Source organism: Jaculus jaculus, chromosome 4 (assembly GCF_020740685.1).
Source record: "Jaculus jaculus isolate mJacJac1 chromosome 4, mJacJac1.mat.Y.cur, whole genome shotgun sequence".
NCBI lineage: Eukaryota > Metazoa > Chordata > Mammalia > Rodentia > Dipodidae > Jaculus > Jaculus jaculus.
In genome coordinates, this window is record NC_059105.1 from 19,154,440 (window position 1) to 19,181,033 (window position 26,594).

The window sequence follows — 26,594 nt, forward strand, 5'->3', positions numbered from 1 at the left end:
GGTAGGGTTTTACTGTGGCTGAGGCTGACCTGGAACTCACTGTGTAGTCCCATGTTGGCCTTGAACTTACTGTAAGTAATCCTACTACTTCTGCCTCCCCAGTGCTGGGATTAAAGGCATGTGCCACTGGGCCTGGAAATTTATTTATTTGTAAATGGAGAGAGATAGAAGTGAGACAGACAGAGTAGGCACACCAGGGCTCCTAGCCACTGGAAATGAACTCCAGATGCTTGTGCCACCTTGTATGTCTAGCTTTACATAGGTACTGGGGAATCAAGCCCAGGTCATTAGGCTTTGCAGGCAAGCATCTTAAACACTGAGCCATCTCTCTAGCCCTCCAACAATAATCTTATTCAGCAGAGATATAGTCTCTATGTAGAAATCACATATATGATTTTGATTGGTTTGGTTTGGTTGGTTTTTGGTATATTTTTAAATCTGTTTGGTTGGTTTTTAGATTTATTATTAGTAGTATTATTAGTGGTTGGTTGGTTTTGATTTTTTTTTTTTTTTTTTTTTTTTTGGTTTTTCGAGGTAGGGTCTCACTCTGGTCCAGGCTGACCTGGAATTCACTCTGTCATCTCAGGGTGGCCTTGAACTCATGGCAATCCTCCTACCTCTGCCTCCCAAGTGCTGTGATTAAAGGCATGCGCCACCACGCCCGGCTGATTTTGTTTTGTTTTTTAAACAAGGTCTTACAATGTAGAACTTGCTATGTACACTAGATGACCTCAGTGTTCCAATCTGTTTCTCCTTCCTAGTGCTGGGATTATAGGTTTATGCCATCATACCCAACAGATTTGTCATTTTCTTGAGCAATTTTTTGGAGGAGGGTGGTTCTTTAGTTCTTGGGGCTTTTTTTTTAATTTTTAAAGTATTTTTATTTATTTGAGAGAGAGAGAGAATGGGTGCACCAGAGCATCCATCCACTCCCAGTGAACTCCAGATGAATGGCCGCCTTATCCATCTGGCTTATGTGGGTCCTGGGGAATTGAACTTGGGTCCTTTTGCTTTGCAGGCAAGCACCTTAACTGCTAAGCCATTACTCTGCCTCCTAGTTCTTGTTTTTTTTTTTTTGAGGCAGAGTCTCCCTCCCAAGTGCTAGGATTAAAGGTGTGTGCCACCTCACCCAGCAGAGGTAGGAGGATCACTACGAGTTCAAGGCTGAGACTGCATAGTAAATTCTAGGTCAGCCTGAGCTAGAGCAAAATCCTACCTCATAAAAAGAAAAAGAAATGGCTCCTGACACAAATTCCTCACAGAGAAGTTAGTGATACTGTGAAACTTTTCAAATCCACAACAGTATTTCCCATTGTTTCCTAATCCTAATATTTAATAGTACTTGAATGTTCTCAATCAATGTGGCAATATTTTGAAATGGGAAGAGCATTGGACTTTAAGATATAAGTCCTGGACATAGTGGCCTACAATGGTGAGAATACCTAGTTCAAGGCCAGCTTGGAAAGTTCTATTTTAGTCCTTGACTTTGTGTTGGAGCAAGTCCTAGAACCATTTTCTCAGCTATATAGTAAGGAAGAGTGTTGAGACAGCCTTGTGAGTTCCTTTTGCTTCTCATATACTACATACTTCATTTTATTATTGGATTTGTCATAAGATATCTTCCAAAGTTTAATAGTTCTCAAGCTGATTAATTTACTTCTCTTGTGGTTTGAGTACAAAATTGTGCAGCTTGCCTCTAAAAATCAGAGGTATGAAATCTTACTGTTGATGTGTTTCTTGACTGAGGAATTGCTGTACTTTTCCCTACCATACCCCCTTATGTTCCCTATAAGTAGCTGGTTCTAGTGGGTGTACTTTTTTTTTCTGTTAGAGTGGGTAAGGTTTAGATTACTGCTCATTGTATACATCTGACCAGTTAATATTCTAAGCGGCTCTCTTGTAGTTAAGCCTAGCAATTGCAGGGATGAGATATTGTATTGAAGTCCTAAGATGTGTAAGACATTTCATATGTTCTTGTTCCAGAGAAAACTGAAGTCATCTCATGTGGTGGAAAGTAATTTCTCTTTATCTGCTCTGGCAGGACCGGTTTTCTGTACACAACTGCAGTGTCTTCCTGAGTGACTTAGCTTCCTCAGCATGCTGTTGGCAGACACCAGTGATTTCACGTTCCTCCTGAATTGTGCCTCTTCGTTGGCTAGTATTAGTAGATATGCTCTGCATATTACAGGGTTATAGTGTCTCTTATCAAGATGCTAATGAGAGAAAGGGATCAAAATGATGAGTGAAACTCTAGCTCGGGCTGGGTAATCCTCCTTCCCCAGTCTCTTGAGTGCTGGAATTATAGGTGAGCACCACCACGCATGGCCTTAAATGGCATACATTTAGAAAAGTATAAATCTAGCTTTCTACAGGATTTGAAGGTGGATCAAGGGAAACATTTACTCTGGATGAGGAGAGGGATGGAAACTAGTTTTGAGAGACTGTCCTGTTTTATTTTGCACTGTCCCAGTCTCAGCAATGACAACCTGGTATTGAGTACTACATGTGGTTATTTCTGTCTCTTATGCTCAGTGGCTAAACAGAGCTGAAATGTAATTCATGTTATATTGTTACTGTATATTATATTGGCCAACTAAATAGTCTCATCATGAATTGGTTGAGGTCCTGGAGATGTAGCTCAGTTGGTAGAATACTTACCTTGCATGCATAAAGCCTCAGGTTTAATCCCACTGGGCATGGTGGCACACACCAGTGACTTTGGAAGTGGAGGCAAAAGGGTCAGAAGTTCAAGGTCATCCTTGAGAACATAGTAGATTTGAGGTCAACCTGGGCTACATGAAACCTTGTTTTAAAAAAAATGTGTGTGTGTGGTGTGGAGGCGGCACATGTCTTTAATCCCAGCACTTAGGAGGTAGGAGGTAGGAGGATTGCTGAGAGAGAGAGAATTGATTTGGGCTGGCTGTGGCTCACACCACTAATCGTAGAATTTGGGAGATTGAAGCAGAAGGATTACCACAAGTTTGAGGCCAGCCCAAGCTACATAGTGAGTTCCACTATAGCCAGTCGGGGTTACAGTGTAGATCCTCTCTCACATAACTAAAAGAAAAAAAGTTGATTTGGTTCTGAAAATGCTTTGTGATGTTTAACATACCTAAAGACCAGAGCTTTCTGTAGTGCAAAATGCTGGAGCTTTTACTACAAGATGATTATCCTATAGCTTGGGGTTGAAGTTACATACCAGCTCACTGTGTGTGTTACCTAAAAACTTCCGGCTGAAGCCAGCATTTCTCACCCAAAGAATTTGTTCTTGTATTGCGTATGTTAAGTTTTTTTCTTCTTTGATCAAACTATAATAGCTAGGTGTAATGGCACATACCTATAATCCTGGCACTTGGGAGGTATAGACAGGAGGAACAGGTTCAAGTCCAGGCTGGGCTACATGAGACCTTGCCTCAGAAAACAAACAGGCTAGGTGTGGTGGTGCACACCTGTAATTCCAGCACTTGGGAAGCACAGGTAGGAGTATTGCCATGAGTTCGAGGCCAGCCTGAGACTATATGGTGAATTCTAGGTCAGCCTGGGCTAGAGTGAAATCCTACTAAGAAAAATAAAAAACAAAACAAACAAAAAAAAAAAAACCCACCTATGTTATAGGCTTTTCCCTTAGTATGCTTTCTGTTTTACACAGTGCTCCAAATGAAAATATACCCTCCAAAGAGGATAGGTATGGCAGTATCTTCCACACTTCCACACTTAATGCTCTTAAGTAAATCTCTCATGTAACAGTCAAAGAAAAGTTACATTTCTTGTACTCTGGTTTTTTTCTGCAGGTGGAGCAGTTCTGGAGGTTTTATAGCCACATGGTACGTCCCGGGGACCTGACAGGCCACAGTGACTTTCATCTCTTCAAAGAAGGGATTAAACCTATGTGGGAGGTGAGTACATTGCTTTCCTGACCAAGTTTGATTTGCTTGCTTGGTTTTTTTAATTTGAGAAAGAGAGAGAATGTGCACACCAGGGCCTCTAGCCACTGCAAAAGAACTCCAGATGCATGTACCACTTTGTGCATCTGGCTCACGTGGGTTCTGGGGAATCAAACCTGGGTCCTTTTATTTATTTATTTATTTATTTATTGGTTGTCTGGACTTATTTTTATTTTTGAGGGGGGTTGAGGTAGGGTCTCACTAGCCCAAGCTGACCTGGAATTAACTAAGTAGTCTCAGGCTGCCCTCAAACTCACGGCCATCCTTCTACCTCTGCCTGCCAAGTGCTGGGGTTAAAGGTGTGCACCACCACACCCAGCTGGATTTATTTTTATTTATTTATTTATTTTGAGTTAGTGTCTCACTCTATCCCAGCCTGACCTAGAACTCATGGTGATCATCCTACCTCAGCTTTCCAAGTTCTGGAATTAAAGGCATGCATCACCAATCCTGCCACAAAAATAATGATTTTTATAGCTCTGTCTTCTGTGTCTATGCTGTGAAATTGTTCTATAAACAGTATTCTTTTTTGTTGTTGTTTTTTTTATTTTCACAATTTTTATTAACATTTTCCATAATTATAAAAAATATCCCATGGTAATACCTCCCTCCCCATCCTTTTTTTTTTTAATGCTGCCAGTTGAAACTATTTGAAGTCTACTCTCAAAGCTGTAACAGTATTTGATATGTCCTTGGAACTTGGACCTCTAGGGAAAGACATTGATAGCATTGCTTATCTTCAGGGTTACTGCTGCAGGGTGGTTTTACAGATAGTGCTGTCACTCAAATGGTAGTATTGTAGCAGGAAAGGCTTTTTTAAATGCTCTCGTTCTCTAAGCAGGGTGTGGTGGTGCACACCTTTAATCCCAGTGCTCATGAGGCAGAGGTAGGATAGCTGTGAGTTCCCATCCAGAAACTACAGAGTGAATTCCAGATCAGCCTGGGCTCTAGAGTAAGACCCTACTTCAAAAAAAAAAAAAAAAAAAGGGCAGTAAACTGCTCTTGTTCTCTTAGGGGTGTGTGTAGTATGGAATATATTTGTATAGTAGACATAGGATTAAAGTGGTAAATAAAGAACATGAATGGGCTGGGGAGGTGGCTTAGTAGTTACAGACACTTGCTTGCAAAGCCTGCCAGCCTAGGTTCAGTTCTCAGTTCTTCAATACCCATGTAAAGCCAGACACACAGAGTGGTATATGTATCTAGAGTTTGTTTGAAAAAGTAAGAGGCCCTAGTGTTCATACTCTTTGTCTATCTGTCTGTTCCTCTCTCTGAAATAAATAAAAATGTTTTTTAAAATACTTGGAGTAATGAGACACTCCAAGTTGAGCCTCGTGACTGACTTCTTTGCAGAGCCACATGCACAAGGGGGCGCGTGCATCTGGAGTTCATTTGCAGTGGCTGGAGACCCTGGTGTGCCCATTCTCTCTCTCTGTGTGTGTGTGTGTGTGTGTGTGTGTGTGTGTATGTGTGTGTGTGTATGCCTCTTTCTGTCTGACGCTCTCAAATAAATAAATAAAAATAAACAAAAAAAATTAGGGTTCTTTTTAGATTTTTTTAAAATTTATTTATTAGAGACAGGGAGGAGAGAGAGAGAATGGGCACACCAGGGCCTCTAGCCATGGCAAATGAACTCCAGATGCACGTACTACCATGTGCACCTGGCTTATGTGGGATCTAGAGAATCAAACCTGGGTCTTTAATCTTCATAGGCAAGTGCCTTAATCGCTAAACCATTCCTCCAGCCCCTAGTGTTTGTTTTTGTTTGTGTGTGTGTGTGTGTGTGTGTGTGTGGTTTTTCGAGGTAAGGTCTCACTCTAGTCCAGGCTGACCTGGAATTCACTATGGAGTCTCAGGGTGGCCTTGAACTCACAGTAGTCCTTCTACCTCTACCTCCTGAGTGCTTGGATTAAAGGCGTGCGCCACCACTCCTGGCTCCTACTTGGTTTTTTATTTTTCCTTTTTAATTTTTTTTTAATTTTTGTTAGCATTTTCCATGATTATAAAAAAAATCCCATGGTAATTCCCTCCCTCTCCCCCCCCCCACACTTTCCCCTTTGACATTCCATTCTCCATCATATTACCTCCCCACCTAGTTGTTTGTTTTTTTTTTTTTAATGGCTTATACCAAGGATGCCTCGCCTTGATGCCTTGATTTTCTTTTTTTGTTCCCTATTTCTTCTTTTCCTGGGGGCTAACCACCCTTTGTAAAGTTGAACAATTAGAAAGTAACCAGAGAGCATGTGGTGGCACATGTCTTTAATCCCAGGCAGAGGTAGGAGGAGCAATGTGAGTTGAAGGGCACCCTGAGACTACATAGTGAATTCCAGGTCAGCCTGAGCTAGAGGAAGGCCCTACATCTAAAACCAAAAAAAAAAAAAAAAAAAGAAAGAAAGAAAGAGAAAATGACCAGACTTAGCTATCTTCAAGGATGTTTCCTTGTGTTTTAAGGGATTTTTGGTTTGTATGCTACTCTTGTAAAAGAAAATGCTCTGTGTTGAGCATGGTGGCTCAGTCCCAGCTTCAGCACTTGAAGGCTGAGGCAGATGCTGTCAGTTCAGAACAGCCTGCTACAGAGTAAGGCCGTGTCTCAAAAAAACAAAACAAAAAGAAAAGGCTATAGACCCATATATATTTTTTTTTTCCCCCCCTGGGGAAAAGAGGTTTATTTTGGTTTAGGCTCGAGGGGAAGCTCCACGGTGGCAGGGGAAAATGATGGCATGAGCAAAGGGTGGACATCACCCCCTGGACAACATAAGGTGGACCATAGCAATAGGAGAGTATGCCAAACACTGGCATGGGGAAACTGGCTGTAATACCCCTAAGCCCGCCCCCACCCCCAACAATACACTGCCCCCAGGAAGCATAAATTCCCAAATCTCCATCAGCTGGGAACCTAGCATTCAGAACATTCAAGTTTATGGGGGACACCTGAATCAAACCACCGCATTTCACCCTGGCCCCCATAAGCTGATATTCATACATGTTATAAAATACCATGCATTCAGTCCAACTTTAAAAGTCCCCATAGTTTTTATCAATTCCAATGATGTTCATACATCCCCATAGTCCAAGGTCTTATAAACAGAGCCATAATACCAAAAAATCTCCTAAAAATCCATAATGGCACAGAATGAACATTCACACTGTAAAAGATGGCATGGGCATAGCAAAGAGATATTCAACCAATACAGGATTTAAAACAACCAGGGCAAACACCAAACTCTGTAGCTTCAAGTCCAACAACTCTAGCCAGTGACAAATCTCCAAGTCCGATAATTCTTTGTTTTGTTTTGTTTTGTTTTTTCAAGGTAGGGTTTCACTCCAGCCCAGGCTGACCTGGAATTCACTATGGAGTCTCAGGGTGGCCTCGAACTCTCAGTGATCCTCCTACCTCTACCTCCCGAGTGCTGGGATTAAAGGCATGTGCCGCCACGCCCAGCTTAAGTCCGATAATTCGAACCAGCAACAAGTCTCTGTAGACCCATATTTTAACTCTGATACTTTCTATCTTTCTACAGGATGATGCAAATAAAAATGGTGGCAAGTGGATCATTCGGTTGCGAAAGGGCTTGGCTTCCCGTTGCTGGGAAAATCTCATCCTGGCCATGCTGGGGGAGCAGTTCATGGTTGGGGAGGAGATCTGTGGGGCTGTGGTCTCTGTCCGCTTCCAGGTAAGCCGCCCCTGGCTAGTTTGCTTTCTTGTGTGTCCTTGCTCTCCCTGTGGCCTCAGCTTTGCTTTGATGATACCTCTGTTCCTCCCTTAGGAGGACATTATTTCTATATGGAATAAGACTGCCAGCGACCAAGCAACCACAGCCCGAATCCGGGACACACTTCGGCGTGTGCTTAACCTACCTCCCAACACCATTATGGAATACAAAACTCACACCGACAGCATCAAGTACGTGTTGGGGAGTTTGGGAGGGCCAAGGCCCTAAGCTTAGCAGAAGTAGCTCCATAGTTGGGCCCAGAGGCATATAGTCGTACATGACACTGGCTTGTGGAGAAGGACCGGACTAGCCTCCTCCAGGGCTTTGGCCACTTGTTGCAGTTCCTGTTGGCATGGCTCCCTGTTAACCTACACTGAGGTTCTGTGGAGCAGAGAGCCCTTCTGCAGAAACCCAGTGGTACTGCCTGGGCTGGCTTCATTTTTATAAGCTGTCTTCTCTTTCTTATGCTAGCCACTATTTTAAAGTGAAAGACAAAATACTTTCTTTTTTCTAGCTGATTTTTAAGATAATTTCACTGGACAGTAAAGTCCCCTTTCCTGTCTACTCCTCACCCTACTTTTGCATGCCTGTTTCTCCTGTTAGTGTTAGTCTCTTTTCTTTGTCTTGGGAGATTGACTGCTTATCAGGAGTGATGACTCCACTTCTTGTGTGTAGAGCTTGGAGGAAGCAGGGCAGTTTGTGAAAGGAGAAGGGAAGGTGGAATCACAGGGGAAAGAAGCTTTGCAGTCTGCTCAGGACCCAGGGCAGTGAGCTGTCCACGGTGGGAATCACTGGGGAAGACTGCTTTTTTAGAGACTGAGTGACAGGTGAGCTCAGCTCTTTATGAGAGGTTGGTTGACGGGAAGAGGAGCAGAGAGAGATTGTCTCAAAGGTGGAGGGAAAGCCAGTCAGCTAGGTGTCAGGGTTTAGTTATCTCCCATGGCCCCAAGTCAGTATGGGCCTTTGGCGAGTCTCCACAACTTGGCTTCAGCTTCCCTAGCTGTAGAATGGAGGACAGTTATACTTTATCTAATAACACTGTGGTGAGGCTGACCTAATCTTTGTAACTGAGGCTCCTCAGAGTGGGAACACTCAAGAGAAACATGTGTCAGTGCTGTCATCATTGTTAGCAGTAGCGTCACCATCATGCCACTCTTACAGGACTAGTACACACCAGCAGTGGTGTTTGTCAGCAGGCAGACTATGTGGGAATTTTCCCATACTTTTACAGATGGTGTTGTGGGTGGAGTGTGCTTATGCAAGCTAGTTGCCAGTTTTTAAATGGGAGCACTGCCATGGGAATTGGTCCACAATCAGATGGCTAAGCTATGGCTCACTATAGCCACCAGCACTTCTTTGCCATCTGTGGCCCTGGATGCTCACATCAGCAGTCTTGAATTACCACTGTTTTTCTTAAGGCAGGAAGAGCTGTCTTACTCTGTTCCAGGTTATATACAGCATGTCTGCCCTCCTGTCAGGTTCAGTCCTGGCTCAAGGGTCTACACCTTTTTCTAGAACTCTTACTTTCAAAATTCCCAAGTTTCCCTGTTTTACCAATCCCCCAAAGCCAGCTTTGCACCTGGGTAGTAAAAGAAAACAAGCAGCCTCATCCACCATTCTCTCTACTGTTCTCTTTCTAATGCCTGAGGCAGTTCATCCTCACTTGTAGCTCACCTGTGCAAGTCCTTCTAGGACTAGGAGAGCCTGCGGGCCAATGCCACAGCCTGCTAGGAAGATGGGCCTTGCTGTGTGCTACTTTCTCCAGAGGCTGCCTCTGGGACCCCAGCCCTGCAGCTGTAACACCCTCCTCAAGACCCAAATGCCACTTTCCCTTGCTTCCCCCTTTCTTCTCCTTCCTCTCCCAACGAGCCACCTTTTGCACTTCCACTAGAATGCCAGGCAGGCTGGGCCCCCAAAGGCTCCTTTTTCAAAACCTCTGGAAGCCGCGGTTGAATGTGCCATGACCTTCTCCTTCTCTGGATGGCACCATCATTGAAGCTGGCCTCATCGGAGTCTCTTGTTCTGTTGGCGTGCCACCTGGAAGACCCTTCTGTCCTGGACAAGAGGAATGGAAGAGCATGTTATGCTTTGAGAACAGGCTGACACACAGCAGCTCCAACAACAGCTGAGATCACAAATAAATGGTGCTAAACTAGCTTGTCTCATGCTCTTGCTCTTTATGGTGCATCAAGATGTGGCCTTTCAGACTGACTGTCACCATGTCAAGGGATGGCACAGATTTCTCCATGCATGGCTGTCCAGGGAACCAGCTTCATATCCATGAGCCCATTACATAGTCTTGTGGTACTTTGTTCCAAGACTGCTGAGGTCTGACATAATGAGGTGATATCAGCTCTCAAAGACCCCTACAACTGGTATTTGAATATACCAGTTTCTGTCCATTCACACTGATGACCAACCCAGAATGGTATCTGATTTCTGATGCAGCTTGAAAGTCTGTTAAGGTTGGAAAGGGGGATCCTTGGCATTTCTTTGCTAACTTCCATTTGCCTGTACTTCAGAGAACTTTCTTGCTTGGAGCTAAAGTCCTGCTTCTGTCTCTGTGTGGCCATACATACATACTTCCTTCCTTTGTGCTAACAGGGTGTTCTTACTGGTGCCAAAGCTGCCCAAGCCACAAGCTCTTTGCCAGCTTCTACCTCGTGCTTGTGCTGTAGAACAGGTCATCTTTGTCTTTGGTAACCTTGCGTGGTGGTAGTCCATCCTTCCTCCCAGCCCAGGACTAGTGTGTCTGGGTCTGTGGTGAGAGGTGCCTTCGTCCTGTGGGAGTTTGCCCCTGAGGCCCTCATCCTGGCTTTGCCTCATGTGTGCTGCAGTTTGGCCTTCAGGCCCTTAACCTGCATGGGGAATTTTAACAAATTTCATATTACTTTAGATTTTCTTGGGAGCTACCTCTAAAACTGAAAATAATATTTTTGTAAACTCTGGCTCAGGCTCCTTGTGGAGTACGTGTAAAGTTGAGTTTTCTAGAATGGCTGTCCCATCCTGATAGCAGTGCCCCAGTGCTTCTGGCTGACAACTCTAGCAGTCTCTGTATTGCCCAGGAGCCCACAAAATTCACAGTGAAACCGTGGGCTTAGTGTTCTGGCAGTGTTGTGTCATTCCTCCTCCGCTGATTGCATTCCCAAAGTTGGATAAAGCACCCAGGAACTGAGAGGTGTGCTGGAATGCTCATTTGTGTTTCTAACATTTGCCAAAGAATGATCTCTGGCCCCTTCCACCTTATCTTTTGCTGTGAGTATACATGTGTTTACCTTAATTTTAACCCCATTGTAACTATCAGAGAATAAACTTGAAGTCACCTTCCAGAGTATGTCAGTGCCAGCTGACCTTGAGGCCCCCAGAGCTTGGCCATTATTCTCTCCCAAGTGCTCTGGAGGTGGTTGGGCCTGCTCAGAGAGTGCAGAGCATGTTTTTAGGGATGGCTCAGGTTCTTTAGTCCAGTGGCTTTAGTCAAGCATTCCCCCAGCTTGCTGTGTTTTAGTCCTGTTTCCAATGTCCTTTCACCTCTTTCCCACCTTCCATGTCCCTGTGCCTGTGGCTTCTTCCTGCAATTCCCCTAGGTGACCAGGAGGTGTCACTGCCACATGCGGAGTGATGAACTGTTTTGCTGCAAGTGCTTTGTCTAACTGCTACCTGTCCCTAAAGTGTGACGCTTATTGCATTGTATTGTTAGATGGTGTCACTGCATAGACCAGGCTGGCCTAGAGTCTCTGTAGCCCATACTGTCCTCCAATTCATTGTCTGAGTGCTGGTATTGGAGGTGTGTCCTGCCAAGCCAGCTCATGGCTCCTCTTAATAAGGCATATTTGTAGTTGAGTTTTCATAGGTTTGGATCCTTGCAAGCACTAAGTGACTCATGGTCTATCCTTGACTTTGAGAAGAAAACTTATGCCCAGCCAGAATTCCAGGGCCCCCAGGACACCACTGATATAGAGTAATACAAACAGCATTGTGCTTTGTGAGGAATGTCTTTGGAATTGTCCACTGATTATTCCAGGGACATTTGGCCTGGAATAAAAAGGCTGTGGGTGGGGACAGACAGGGACAAAAGTTCCCCTTAGTGGAGCACAGTGCTGGGTGCTGACACCTCTCACAGAGGACTGGTGGCTCCTCTTCATTCTAGACAAGAGACAGGTTGGATTTATTGAGATTTTCCTTCACCAGGTCTGGGCATCATTGTATTGTGGAAACATTGAACGTTAATATGCAGATAAGAACCAACTCTTCCCTAGCTAAGTCATAACCCGCAACATTGGATCATACCAACAAAATGGCCGGCATGGCCTTGCATTGTGCATTGAGCACCCATGCTGGCACTTAAGACAAGAGAAGCCTAGATTTGCAGGCTGAGCTCTTAGTGGGATATTGAGGGCTGGCCACAAGCAAGGCTCTGATTCCTATGGCCTCTGAGCAGGGGTGGGGAAGCATAGAACGACAACAGAAATGAGGTCTCTTTGCTCTCAGAATTTGCCTTCTGATAAGTGAGATGGGACTAGTGAGCTTGAAAAGACTCTTGTTGTCATTGGAATCTGTTCAGAATTCCCAGTAAGCTATATTTATCTCAGTGACTGTTTTAAGAAACTTCACTCATAGGACATTTAAAAAATATTTTATTTATTAGAGAGAGAGGCAGATACAGAGAATAGGTGCTCCAGAGCCTCCAGCCAGTGTAAATGAACTCCAGATGCATGCACCATCTTGTGTATCTGGCTTATGTGGGTACTGGGAAATTGAACCTAGGTCTTTAGATTTTGCAGGCAATGCCTTAACCACTAAGCCATCTCTCCAGCCCCATGTGACCTTTTTTTTTTTTTTTTTTTTGAGGTAGGGTCTCACTCTAGCCCAGACTGACCTGGAATTTGCTCTGTATTCTCAGGGTGGCCTCAAACTCACAGCAGTCCTCTTACCTCTGCCTCCCGAGTGCTGGGATTAAAAGCGTGCACCACCACACCTGGCTTTCCATATGACATTTTTAAATGTAACTTTTTACCTTTGAGGCACGTTTTTGTGTGTGTGTGTGTGTGTGTGTGTGTGTGTGTGTGTGTGTGAGCAGATAGCTATAGAAAGAATATAGGCATGCCAGGGCCTCCTGCCACTGCAGATGAACTCCAAATGCATGTGCCATCTTGTGCATCTGGCTTTACGTGGGTAGTGGGGAGTCAAACCTGGGCTGGCAGACTTTGCAAGCAAGCAACTGTAACCATTGAACCATCTCCCCAGCCCAAAAGAAAGAAGGAAGTTTTAATAGTACCCAACATACTGGGATGCCAGGAGGAAATTGGCTGGAAATTTACATCTGGCTGGCCTATGAGAATGAGTGACTACATTGAAGCTTATGACATGTTCATTTCTACTGAATCCATGCAAGGAAATTTCTGAACCCAGTCCGTATGTCCAGGTTTCACAAACAGTAAAGGTCTTTCTGAAGGAACTGGGAAAACGGTTTGTTACTGGAGTGGCGTAGCAGTAACCCTGAAGCCCACACTTCTTCAGGACCTTGACCCGGTGAATTGCTCTGTTTAGCCCAGTGTGGTAGATACGAGCTGTTGTGGAAACAAGGATGAAAGAGATGAACTTCAGCCCAGCTAAGTGATTCTTTATTGCCAAAAGTTGCTTAAAATAAAAGTCACATCTCACCATTAGAGAAGAGTTTGCCCAGGACCTTACCAAAAAGCATTGGATTTGTATTTGTTTTCATCTGGAGTGAAAAGTGGAATTGTCTCTAATGTTCCCCTGGATGCAGAGGACTACTCATCACCATGTCTCCAGAAAGGGATATGCATGTGCATCTTGCTGTGGAAACTGAGTGTGGGCATTCATAAAGCCTGGCACATTTCTTGGACAGTGTCATGATTTTTCTTCAAGTCAATTGGCACAGCTGGTAACTGGTAACTCAGGAGAAATACATTGTCTAGAATATGAAAGCTCCATTGCTTTTTATTATTGTTGTTGTTTTTGAGGTAGGGTCTCACTGTGGCCCAGGTTGTCCTGGAACTCACTCTCTAGCCCCAGGTTCACCTCAAACTCACAGCGATCCTCCTACCTCTGTCTCCTGAGTGTTGCATTAAAGATGCACCACCATGTCCAGCTCCCATTGCTTTTTTAGAAAAATAAAATCTACTAAAAAAGAAAAATAAAATCTAGCAAGTGTGGTGGCATACAATTTTGTTTTTGTTATTCCTTTTTTTTTTTTTCCCCAAGGTAGGGTCTCACTCTAGCTCAGGCTGACCTGGAATTCACTATGTAATCTCAGTATGGCCTCTAACTCAGAGCTATCCTCCTACCTCTGCCTCCCAAGTGCTGGGATTAAAGGCATGTGCCAGTGGCACACAATTTTAATCCCAGCACTCAGGAGAGAAAGGAGGATCACTTCAGTTCAAGGCCATCCTGAGGCTACAGAGTCAATTCCAGGTCAGAGTGACACCCTACCTCAAAATAAAAAGCTAAAAAACAACTATTTGTAAGAGCTGGTAGTGAAATACATTTCTAAATGTGTAGTGAGTGACGTACCTGTCACCCTGGGTCCTATGTTATGAACTTAAACCAAGAATAAAATAATTGCTGGGGAAAAGAGGTTAGTAAAGAAACTTTGAATACAGAAGCATCAGCTTTACATATAATTACCAGGAAACTCACCACTTTGGTTCTGAGAAGTGGTTAGGCAAAAAGTTAGAAAAAAAGTTAGAGCTTCCAAAACCCCAGGGGACCTAGTTTTTTCCTCTTACTTAGCAGTCTCCAGGACCCTAGTCTCATTTCTCATTCCTTCCTAACCCCATTTCTAAGTTGAGTTCATCAGCTTGAAAGTAGAGCCCTGTTGTGTGGAAATTTCGAACTGCCTACACAAATTTAAAAATAATAGTTACATGGGTATTTCAGAAACATTGGGGTATGACATGTTTAGGGTCTGAGTTTAGAAGGGTAGAAAGTCGGGAAAGTGATGTGTAACCTCACGGTCTCCAGGTGTCCCAGGGCTGGTGGGTGCTGGGATTTCCCCTCAGGGCCAGGCCTGGTGAAGAAGGCAAGAGATAATGTTACCCTGTGCCACAGTGAGTTGAAGTGTTTCTGATCTGGCTGAGCTTTAGCCCTGGCCTCCCCTTGTGGAAGAAACACTGGCAGGTCCTCGAGGGAGGTTTCCACACATCCCTAGTAGAACAGGCCAGAAGCCAGCCGCCCAGCCCATCTAAGAAGAAAGTCTGGGATCCTCACCACTCTGTACCTACCTCCTTGTGGCTCCACTCATCCTGGAGGACATTGAAGTGGGAGGTGGGGTAATGGTGTCTGCTCTCTTTGTTCAAAGTGTTTGATCTGAATGTGCTATTATGTTTTTTGTCTCTGGTTTGCCAGGGCCTGGGAGGAGTTTCATGGCCTGGTGAACAGCAGCGGCCGCTGATCGGACGCTCCCCCTCTGTCTCTCACACTCAGGGTAGGGCCTTGTCTACCTTCTCTGTAACCCCATGACATACCTCTCAGCCATAGGAGCCCTCTTCCCAAAAGGATGTCCTCTTCCCGTGCCAGCATCAAGTCTCAGAGAAACATGGGAGTCCTAAACTACCCTATGCAGGTCATTTGACCTCATTATTCTTCTGCGCTCCTGTTTGGAAAACAAGGCTCTGTGGACCAACAGATCTCTGAGATCTCTTTGGATGCTGCCATTTCATGATAGTAATGTACCCTAGATCTTTTCAAGTCATCTGCCAATGTTCTGTGGCCAAAGGGCAATTCCACAGGCCCAGTGGTGGGTTAGGTGAGAGGTATGTCTTGTTTGCTGGTGGTGTCTGTCAGTTGTGAGGCTACTATACATTCCATTTCTAGAATGAAAGTAAGCAGGGCGGGGGTGGATTCCAGGGCTGTGTCAGAGACTGTGCAGCTGTATTTTAACCAGTCATGTTTGCTGACAACTTGGGGATTCCAAAGCTGGGAAGGCTGGGGCAACTCCAGGACTCACTCAAGTATGTGCATTTCATCTACAGTGTCTAGTCCATGTCTGTCTAGCAGAAGGATTGAGTGAGTGTAACTGGAATGAGAGGGATGGGTAAAAGCAGTGTCTGCATGTGCCATCTATGAGAGCTTGCTTCTGGGTGTGAAGTGACCCCTCCCTGGGACCCAGTCCTTCTGAAATTAGAGCAGAGATCCACTGCAATGGTGCTGTAGAGGGTCCCCCACAAGCCCCAGGAAGGAAGTAAGGGGTTTTCAGAAAAGAAGACCTGCAGCCCTTAGACACTCCAGAATTGATGCTCTGAGTCTAGGGGCTTCGTGGTCTGGTGTGATTAGTTTTTTTTTTTGTTTTGTTTTGTTTTGTTTTTTTTTTGGTTTTTTGAGGTAGGGTCTAACTCTGGCTCAGGCTGACCTGGAATTCACTATGTCTGGTGTGATTAGTATATGTGGGTGATGTAGCCCTCCACTTGTTGTTGTTTGTTTGAGGTAGGGTCTCGCTCTAGCCCAGGCTGACCTGGAATTCACTGTGTAGTCTCAGGGTGGCCTTGTACTCATGACAGTCCTCCTACGTCTGCCTCCTGAGTGCTGGGATTAAAGGCGTGCACTGCCATGCCCAGCCTCACTTTTTTTTTTTTTTTTTTTTGAGACAGTTGTGTAATCCAAGTTTCCTCAAATTTACTGTGGGGATGATGTTGAACTCCTACCTCCACTTCTCAAGTGCTAGGATTCAAGCATGTACCACTATACATGGCTGCCCTCTCACTTTCATAGTTCGATTCTGTTACTATAAATTCAGTTTTAGCTTGCACCTGTAATCTCAGCATTAGAAAGTTGAGACAGGAGGATTATTAAGAGTTCTAGGCCAATCTGGCTACATAGTGAGTCCCATGCTAGCCTAACCTGTAGTTTGAGTCCCTGTTTTAAGAAAAGAAAAGAAAAAAGAATAGCTGGGTGTGATGGTGCATGCTTTTAATCTCAGCATTTGGGAGGCTGAGGTAGGAGAATCACCATGCGTTCGAGGCCAGCCTGAGACTACATAGTGAATTCCAGGTCAGCTTGGGCTAGAGCGAGAGATCCTACCTCAAAAAAAGACAAAAAGAAAAAGAATAAATTCAGTTTCCAAATGACACATTTAAAAAATGCAACTTAGAAGATCTCATTAAAATAAAGTTCAAAATGGCTGCTAATTATACACGAAGGAATGAAAGCCAGGTATGGTGGTTCATGCTTGTATTCTGAGCACTCGAGATGCAGAGGCAGGAGGATCAAGATTTCAAGACCAGCCTTGGCCACATGAGACCTTGTCTCAGAAACAAAATTTAAAACATGGTCGTGGAACCAGGCGTGGTGGCGCACGCCTTTAATCCCACCCAGGAAGCAGAGGTAAGAGGATCGTGTGAGTTCAAGGCCACCCTGAGACTACTTAGTGAATTCCAGGTCAGCCTGGGCTACAGTGAGACCCTACCTTGAAACCCCCCCCCAAAAAAAAAAAAGAAAGAAAGAAAAAGAAAAGAAAAGAAAAGAAAAGAAAAAAAACATGGGAATGGGAAGAAAGAATGAAAGTGCATGGCAGCTCTAATAGCAGTTGTTAGGTGTGAATTAAAATAGAGAAAATAAGTTAAAATTTCAGAAGGATGGTGATAAATTTGTTTTCGTGATAGATAATTCTTTCTAACATGCTTTTGTAGTCAGTCTGGATGATCATACAAAAGGTTTTCCATAGTTTAACTGGCAGTTTACCTACTGTCAAATAATACTTTAGGACTGAGGGTACAGCTGAGTGGTAGAGCATTTGCCTGGCATGGACAAGGTTCTGGATTCATTTGGTCCCCAGTTCTGCAGAATACCATACATCTCACATGGTGGTACTTTTACAGCTTGGTACATCTGAGGTTACATGGGAAAGTCTTTAAGCCAGGTATAATACCATATGTCTGGAATTCTAGCATTTGGGAAGTGAAAACAAGAATCAGAAGTTCAAGGTCAGCCTGGACTACATTAGACCCTGTCTCAAAAAATTAAAATACATATATACATAAATCTTAAACTTTAAATATTTATTTGTAATTTCTCTGCTATTTTGTATCATTACTTATTTTGGGACTTTTTTGGTTTTTTTACTTTAATTACAGAGCCATGACTTCAGTAGAAGTCCCAGTGAGCCACTAGGGGACGATCCTGGTTTCCACATGTCTGGGCCAGCAAGTCTAGAACAGTTGTATAATATTGTTAGGCAATGCAGTTGGCATTTAGTGCAAGAAGAAAGTTGACTTTTACCTTATGAATTAAGTATGTAGCTCAATTGCTAGAGTGGTTGTCTCGTGGGACGAGCCCTGAATTCAGTCCCTAGCACTATATTAAAAGTTGAAAAGGAATAGGAGTTCCAGGTCAGCCTCAAGCAGGGGCACAGTGCTGCATGCTTGTGGTCCCAGCTGTCGGGAAGTGGCTGCAGAAGAATCAACTGTTCAAGGTCATAGCAACTTTGAAGTCAGCCTGTGCTACATGACACCTTGTCTTACTTACTGATGGGCTTAGTGCTTAAGAGCACGTCCTGAAGAGCATGATACCTGACTTTGATCCCAGCACCCATGTAACAAGATGCACATGTCTGTAATGTCGGCATGGGGAAGACACAGAGATGACTGGGGCTTGCTGGTTAGCCCTCTGAGCAAAAAGCAGCAGGCTCCAGCTTCAATGAGAGATGCTGTCTCAGGGACATCTACAGGAAAACACTGACATCTTCCTCTGGCCTTTACATGGGCACACACATCTGCACATGTACATATACTATGTGTGCACACCCACACACCAAAAAGGGGGCCTGGGAATAACTCAGTGTATAAAGTCCTGTCATACAAGTTTGAGGACCCCAGTTCAGATCCCTAGAACCCATGTAAAGCTGACAAGATAGAACGTATCTGTAATCCCATCCTTAGGGTGCAGAGCCATTAAAGGCCCTTGCTTGGAATCCCGTCTCCACCGGGAGATGGGAAACCCAGGCAAGAGAATCCTCATGTGTGCTGCAGCAAACAGCAGGAGACATGGTCTCCAACACGGTGAAGGTGAGGACCGACACTTGAGATTGTCCTCTGATCTCTGTGTGCACACTCATCGTACACATAAACGTGCACACGTGTGTATGGATTTTTTTTGTTTTGGTTTTTTGAGGTACGGTCTCAAATCTAGCCCAGGCTGACCTGGAATTCACTATGGAGTCTCAGGGTGGCCTTGAACTCACTGCAATCCTCCTATCTCTGCCTCCCGAGTGCTGGGATTAAAGGAGTGTGCCACCACGCCCGGCTAAAATATTCTATTTTTTTAAGTATTTATTTATTTGAGAGAGAAAGAGGCAGAGAGAGAATGAGAATGGGCATGCCAGGGAAGCCACTGCAAATGAACTCCAGATGCATGTGCCACCTTGTGCATCTGGCTTACGTGGGTACTGAGGAGTCAAACCTGGGTCCTTAATCTTCACAGGCAAGTACCTTAACTACAGAGCCATCTCCCCAGCCCAGATTTATTTTATAATTTTTTTAATTGTTTGGTTTTTGAGGTAGGGTCTCACTCTAGCCCAGACTGACTTGGAATTCACTGTGTAGTCTCAATGTGGCCTTGAACTCAGTGGTCCTCCTACCTCCTACCTCTGCCTTTCAAATGCTGGGATTAAAGGTATGTGCCACCATGACAGTCAGATTTTATTTTATTTTTTAATATTGTATATTTATTTGCAAGCAGAGAGAAAGAGAAGGAATGGTGCACCAGGACCTCCTGCCGCCACAAACAGACTCCAGATGCATGTGCTGCTTTGTGTATCTGGCTTTATGGGGGTATTGGGCAATCAAACCTGGGCTTTCAAGCTTTGCAAGCTAGTACCTTTTTAAAATATTATTTATTTATTTGAGAGAGAGGGAGAGTAGGTGCACCAGGGCCTCTAGCCACTGTAAACGAACTCAAAATGTACGCGCTCCTTTGTGTACCTGGCTTACATGGGTCCTAGAGAATTGAACCTGGGTCCTTTGGCTTTGCAGGCAAGTGCCTGAACCTCTAAGCCATCTCTCCAGCCCCCCCCCCCACACACCTTTTTAAAAAATTCTCGACTTTAGTTATGAGAGAGAAAATGGGGCATGCCAGGGCCTCTAGCCACTCCACTGCAAATGAACCCTGGATCCATGTGCTGCCGTGTGCATCTGACTTACGTGGATTCTGGGGAGTTGAACCTGGGTCCTTAGGTTTCATAGGCCAGCACCTTAACTGCTGAGCCATCTCTCTAGCACACAAGCTAGTACCTTTAGTTGCCAGTGATAACTACCCCTTCCAAGCCAGTCTCCAGAGAAGAGACCCAGGTGTGCTCCACCTTTATCAATGACCAGCACTTACCTGAGGGCTCAGAGTCACTTTGGTACTCCTACTGGGTGCCAGCACTCTGGCAGGTGTGCATCCCAGATCAGGGGCCAGCCTTCTGGGTCAACATCTGCCCCTCTCTGCCTTCAGGACTTAGCCTTTGCCTCTGAGTCCCTGATCACTGTTTCATGGTTCAAACTTACCATGTTTTCTGGAAGTAAGAAGGTCAAAGTATTCAAACACCAATCTTAGGAGACACCTGGGAATGTGAAAATAGAGGCTAGTTAGGAAGGGACTCTGGTATTTCTGAGATCTCATCAGGACAAAAAATTAATATCTCAAATAAATACATAAAAATAAAATATACATACATAGCCAGATGTGGTGGTATGCACCTTTAATCCTAGCACTTGGGAGGCAGAGGTAGGAGGATTGCTATGAATTCAAGGCAGCCTAGGACTTCAGAGTGCAAAGTCATCCTGGCCTAGAATGAGCCCCTACCTCGAAGAAAATCCAAAACCGAGGAGAAGGAGATGGGCTTGGTAGCTTTTGGGAGACAAAATGATCACAAGCTTGAGACCAGCCTGTTCTACGCTATGTAGTGAAACCCTGCCTCAAACAAGAAGAACAGAATAGAAGCACAGAGAAAGAAGTCTCATATGGCCTCTGCCATTTCCTGTCAGCATCTGTCTTTCACTTGTTACCTCATTTCTTTGTGCTATAGCTGGGACCTAGCTGAATATAGTTCTTAGCACCAAACTCTTCTAAACCCAGTTTTCAGACAGGCTATAGTCAACAGTCACAGGCCCTTGTCACCATCCCCTGCTCCAGCCTGTCACTGGCAGTATCACTGCTGCCTGTTCTCTTGTGAATCAAACTTGGACTATCTCACCTGGGTTCCCCTGGCCCTTAATCTTCCTTTTCCACTTTTTAAGTGGACCATCAAGTGATAGGTCTTTGAAGGTTTTCTGCTGAAAAGAGAACCCTGAAGAGAAGTAACAGGAGTAATATCTGATGACTGTAGGAAAGTGTAGTAAAACAGGTTGCCTGCCACCGAGAGATGGCTGCTTCCATCCCAATCCTGGCACCCACAGAGGTGATGAGCCTGAAAACCCTCTTCCGGCACTGAGCAGCTGACCCGCAGACACTCACCTGCTCCTCTCCCTTCTCCAGGACAGCACTTCCTCCTCAGGTAGAGCACGCGCAGCTTGCCTTCCTCAGCCCTGCTCTCTGTTCCTCTTCTCACGAGAGCAGAGCCCTCCTGACGGTGCCCAGTGATCCAGGGTGAGCAGGGCACAGAGGGGCGCCGAGAAGCAGAGGCAGTATCTACATGGTTCCTTTCTTCAGCATTCCACACATGTAGGAGAGACAGCTCCTGAAATGCAGGCACAGTGACGACATGCCAGCTCTGCGGAGGCTTGGAAAACCCTCACGCTCTTACACCTGCTTTCCTCTGAGATGTGATTAGACTCCTTGTCATCTTCTGCTGGCTGCTTGTGACAGAATTTGTCCTTTTTGTATGCCATCTAGAAAGATAGGTATCTCTTTTCAGCTCCTTAGATGAAAACAGTTGAAATGGTCACTAACTTGGTAAATGAGCCACCGGTTCATATATGCCAGCTACAAAAATGCCAGGAAAAAAAAAAGTCTCTGTCCGAGCACTTGGTGGGGTTTTGAGGTTCACGTAGTGATGTCCTTGGATCTCTAGTGTGGGGCAGGAAAGACTGGCCAAGCTTGGGTGCATCCAGTGCCTTAGACCCAGACACATGCTAGGAGATCCCTGACACTCGGTCTTGGTTCTGAAGTTTAGCCATTTCTGTGACAGGGCACAGAGATACACCTAGAGGTCCCTCCTTTTGTAAGCAGTTCAGTTTTGGTTTTTTGGTATATTGTTTTAGTTTTATGGAGGTTTTTGTTTTTATTGTTTGGTGAGTTTTTGTTGTTGTTTCTGAGGTAGGATCTCGCTCTGCCCCAGGCTGACCTGGAATTCACTATGTAGTCTCAGGCTGGCCTTGAACTCATGGTGATCCTCCTATCTCTGCCTCTTGACTGCTGGAATTCAAGGATTAAAGGTGTGCACCACCACAGCCAGCCTTATTTTATTTTTTTTAATTAATTTATTTATTTATTTATTTGAGAGCGACAGACACAGAGAGAAAGACAGATAGAGGAAGAGAGAGAGAATGGGCGCGCCAGGGCTTCCAGCCTCTGCAAACGAACTCCAGATGCGTGCGCCCCCTTGTGCATCTGGCTAACGTGGGACCTGGGGAACCAAGCCTCAAACCGGGGTCCTTAGCCTTCACAGGCAAGCGCTTAACCACTAAGCCATCTCTCCAGCCCCTTATTTTATTTTTTATTTATTTTTTGTGGCAGGGTCTTCCTGTAGTCCAGGCACTGGCCTGGAACTTACTCTGTAGCCCAGGATAGCCCCAAACTCAAATGATCCTCCTTTGTTAGCCTCCAGAGTGCTGGAATTAAAGACATGTCTAACCACAACTGGCTTAGCAGTTCAGTTTGAAATGGAAGATTTGTAGAGTGCAAGTTCCTGTTTGTTTATTGCATGGTCTGATTGTAACCCCTTTCCCCTAACTCCCCCTGCCCAGTGACCACTGTGCCCTGTGTGCCTCACCCTTGAAACACTGTTGCTGTTTTTTCTTTTAATATTTTTATTTATTTGAGAGAGAATGGGTATGCCTCTAGCCACTGCAAACAAACTCCAGATGCATGCACCATCTTGTGCATCTGGCTTACGTGGGTTCTGGGGAGTTGAACCTAGGTTGTCCCACACCCCAAAACACTGCTGCTGGTTTTGTTTTTTTTTGTGTTTTTTTGTTTGTTTTTGTTTTTGTTTTTTGTTTTTTTAGACAGGGTCTTGCTCTAGCTCAGGCTGACCTGGAATTCACTATGGAGTCTCAGGGTGGCTTCGAACTCACAGTGATCCTCCTACCTCTGCCTCCCGAGTGCTGGGACTAAAGGCGTGCATCACCACACCCAGCTTGTTTTTTTTTTTTTTTTTTAATTTTTATTAGCATTTTCCATGATTATAAAAAAAAATCCCATGGTAATTCCCTTCCCCCCCCCCCACTTTCCCCTCTGAAATTCCATTCTCCATCATATTACCTCCCCATCTTGTTTTTTTTTAAATGTTTTTATTTATTTATTTGAGAGAGAATGGGTGTGCCTCTAGCCACTGCAAACAAACTCCAGATGTATGCGCCATCTTGTGCACCTGGCTTATGTGGGTTCTGGGGAGTTGAACCTAAGGTCCTTAGGCTTCACAGGCAAATGCCTTAACTTCTGAGCCATTTCTCCAGCTCCTGATGGTGTTTTTTATTGTGGCCTTTTAGAGTTTCCCAAGGTTTATACAAGCAAATAAATACAAGTGTGTAACCGCTGTCCCCCAGCTCCACCCACACCAAAGGGGTGGTATAAACCCACTGCTTTCCACCTGGGATTGTCAGTCAGTCTCGGGCTCTCTCTTTTTGTAGAAAGCTGCTTTGTCCTTTAAAACTGCAGTGCTCCCTTGTGTGAATGCGCTGTAACAGTCATGTCTGACCAGAGCCCTCCAGCTCTGCGTTGAGTGGCTGCTAATCTTTGGCCTTTGCAAACCACAGGGTGGAAGTTTGTGCAGGACCTGGAGGCAGGCTGCTAATTGGCATTAGACTGGCAAGTGAGGAAGGAAGGTGCTGGGGTGTCGAGAGCCTGAGCTGCGGAGTTGAGTCCACCCCTGTGTGTGTGTGGTCGTGTCTAGACAGCATGTATTGAATACTCTATTTCTCCATTTTCTCTTTCAGGGACAATTCAAGCTTTCGAAATACAAAAATCACATTGTGAAAGTACACAAGCTGGCAATAACCCTTTTCTGTCTGTGTGTCTGTCCGAAATGGATGGGAGGCTCCAGGCAGTCCTTTTGTCTGCTCACTGAAGGGATGTACCTGAGCCACGTACTCCCCTTTTGCACTCATTCCTGGAGGATGGATTCCACTAGACACCCTCCAGCATCACTGACTATAACATGCAAAGATGGAGAATGGGACTTTGTAATAGACAAACATTGTTTTCAGTGTGGTTCTGTGGGGGGGATGCAGCCTTTCATCTTGCTGTGTGCTGTGTAGATGCCTCGTGGTGTCCTATTGTACTTTTGCTGTGCAAAGGACACTGTGGCCATGTGAACATGCCTGTGCTGGGGCTGGGCTGAGGGTTATCAGTATTATGAATGCCTGCACACTCATAAACAGCCTCTGCCGAGAGTCCCAGCAGAACCGAATGCCTCTTCTAGCTCTGCTGTCTAGTTGCTGTGTGTTCCTCTTACACTCTGAGGATGTCATTGATGTGTGACTGCCTAGGATTTTGTCATTTCCACCTTATGCCTGCCACTTCCCCTCTGTGGGACTCTCCTTGGGTGACCCAGTCTGCAGCAGTGTTGGTTCTGCTGACATGAGTCGGGGTCTGCCTTGGTGATGTAATCCAGTTGGGAGCTAGGTTACAGTGCAGGTCCTAAGTGCAGGCTCGGAGCTGAGAGCAGTGACTGAAACCAGCTCTCCACACGAGCAGGGCCTGTGTGCCATGCCTATTTCTGAGGGTCCTTTCATGTCCCACATTGAGGAAGGGAAGTGACAGCTGGTTATTGCCACCTATTGACATTTAGTATATACATTTCTTCCACCCTGAAATTGGGACATCTGAAGAAATGGTGACCTTGCTGGATGCTTAACTTGATGGCTGTGCCTGTCTGCAGTGGATGTAAAGTGCTGCTATAGTAGTCCTCATCACCTGGAATGTGACGCCACGATGCCCAGAGAGAGGCCTTGTGAAGGCTCCTGCAGGCTGCCCCTCGTCAGAAAAGCTGGGCCATCCGACTCCAGAAGGACTGAGGCCAGAGAGGTCAAACACCCAGGATCCAAGGAAGGAATGAACAACTCCAGGAGCTGCAAGCAGCACTGTCTACTTGGCTCTGGTGAGCAGAGATCGCAGTACCTTAAATTAAGGCCTCTCTTTAAAACATATCCTTGAAGCCTGGGGATTCTCACACCGGGTGTCAGGAATCACATGAGAGCAACAGACATCTCTCCTGACCCCCCAGCTTTGGAATCCCTTCGAATCACTGCTGTCTGGGGATGCTGTTCTCAAAGAGCAGGAAGTACAGGAGCCAGGACCGGGTTCTTTCGGTCCAGGTGAAACTTGATTGAAACTCCAAGGTTATGAAGAAGGCATTCTGGGGTGCAGACAGTAGTGAAAGGCTTGGGAAGAACAGGAGCAGCTTGGCGACCATGGGCAGAGGTGGCCTCTGCAGATGACACGCACGCCCAGGGGCCTTCATGCTCACCACTCACTGCCATGACAGCTCCAAAGAGAAGAGCACGCGGCTGACTTTGCCCTCCTTGGGACAACTCCCTGACTGGGGCTGTGTATGTGCGCAGTTTGCCTGTGTGTGAGGCTGCATCAGTCCTAGTGGTCACTTCCCATTTGTTCATGTTTCCCCTTGCTCTTGGTCTTGTAATACTTGACAGTCAATTTTTTTGCCATCAAAAATTCGCTGACCCAGCTAGAGGTGGAGGGTTGCCATTTGTTGTCGTCCAACCCGGTTCTACAGAGTTGAGTTCCAGGTGAGCCTGGGCTAGAGTGAGATTCTGCCTTGAAAAAACAAAACAAATCCATGCTGACCCTGTGCCAGTTACAGCAAGGGGCTGTCCCTGTTAGGCAGCTTTTAAGCCCAGTGTTCTCCCAGGTACTCTGTCTAACAGCTCAGGGGCAGATTGATGGTTACCCAAACACCCATTCTTTCCAAACCTGCCTGGGAGGCGTCTCCGTTTATGTTGACTGCATAGGCCTCTGGTAGACTGAATTTTAACACGGTTATGGTTATAGTACCACCTGTTCTAGAAATAGATGAGAGAAGGCCTACCAGGGCTGATGTGACCAACGTGATACGTTGCTGCTGGAGAAGGGACAGTCACAATTGGGGCAGATCTCCCTGCCTCCATTACTGACTTCTGTCTGAAACTGGCCGCCGCCCCTCTCTAGAGCCCTTCTCTGTGTCCTGTTCATGTGTGTGATGTCTGTGACACTGGCAATGGCAGTATTTCTCCATCCAGAGAGAAGTCTTTCAACGATCCAAGGATGAATTTGCCAGGAGCAAAGGCTGTGGCGGGGGAGCAGAGCTGCACTTTGAGAGCAGCTGTCTGCTGCAGTAATAAATGGGAATGTCGGCAGAGCTGTGCAGTCTGTTAACACAGGGGACCTGGGACGCGGTCGGGTGGCACTAGCTGTTCCAGTCTTCGTTTTATTTATTTGTGTTTGTGTTAGGAGACGGGATCTCACTCTAGCCCGGACTGACCTGGAACTTGCTCTGTAGCTCAAGCTGGCCTTGAACTCATAACAATCCTCCTACCTCAGATTCCTGAGTGCTGGGATTACAGATGTAGGTCACGACGTCTGGCTATCTAGTCTTTGGGGTTTTTTTTGTTTTGTTTTGTTTTGTTTTAGGAAGGGTATCACTAGCCCACACTGACCTGTAGTCTCAGGGTGCCCTCGAACTCACAGCAATCCTCCTACCTCTGCCTCCTGAGTGCTGGGATTAAAGGCGTGCACCACCATGCCCAGCTTAGTCTTTGTTTTAAATGCATTCCAGAAAAAA

General features: G+C 45.4%; 1 protein-coding gene across 4 annotated transcripts in view; it reads left to right on the top strand.

Annotated features, from left to right (window-relative positions):
* The window catches only part of Eif4e2 (eukaryotic translation initiation factor 4E family member 2), a 42,019-nt gene extending 15,848 nt beyond the window's left edge, over positions 1 to 26,171 (top strand). For 2 of the 4 annotated variants that reach the window (XM_045146908.1, XM_045146910.1), the window contains exons 4-7: positions 3,792 to 3,896; positions 7,466 to 7,618; positions 7,712 to 7,848; positions 9,549 to 9,812. In XM_045146908.1, coding sequence (XP_045002843.1) covers positions 3,792 to 3,896; positions 7,466 to 7,618; positions 7,712 to 7,848; positions 9,549 to 9,621 — 468 coding nt within the window. In that variant the 3' untranslated portion in view covers positions 9,622 to 9,812. Of the gene's footprint in view, positions 1 to 3,791; positions 3,897 to 7,465; positions 7,619 to 7,711; positions 7,849 to 9,548; positions 9,813 to 15,025; positions 15,105 to 23,751 lie in introns of those variants that run through there. The other 2 variants (XM_045146911.1, XM_045146912.1) reach the window with 2 other exon arrangements.
* Positions 26,172 to 26,594: the final 423 nt, after the last annotated feature.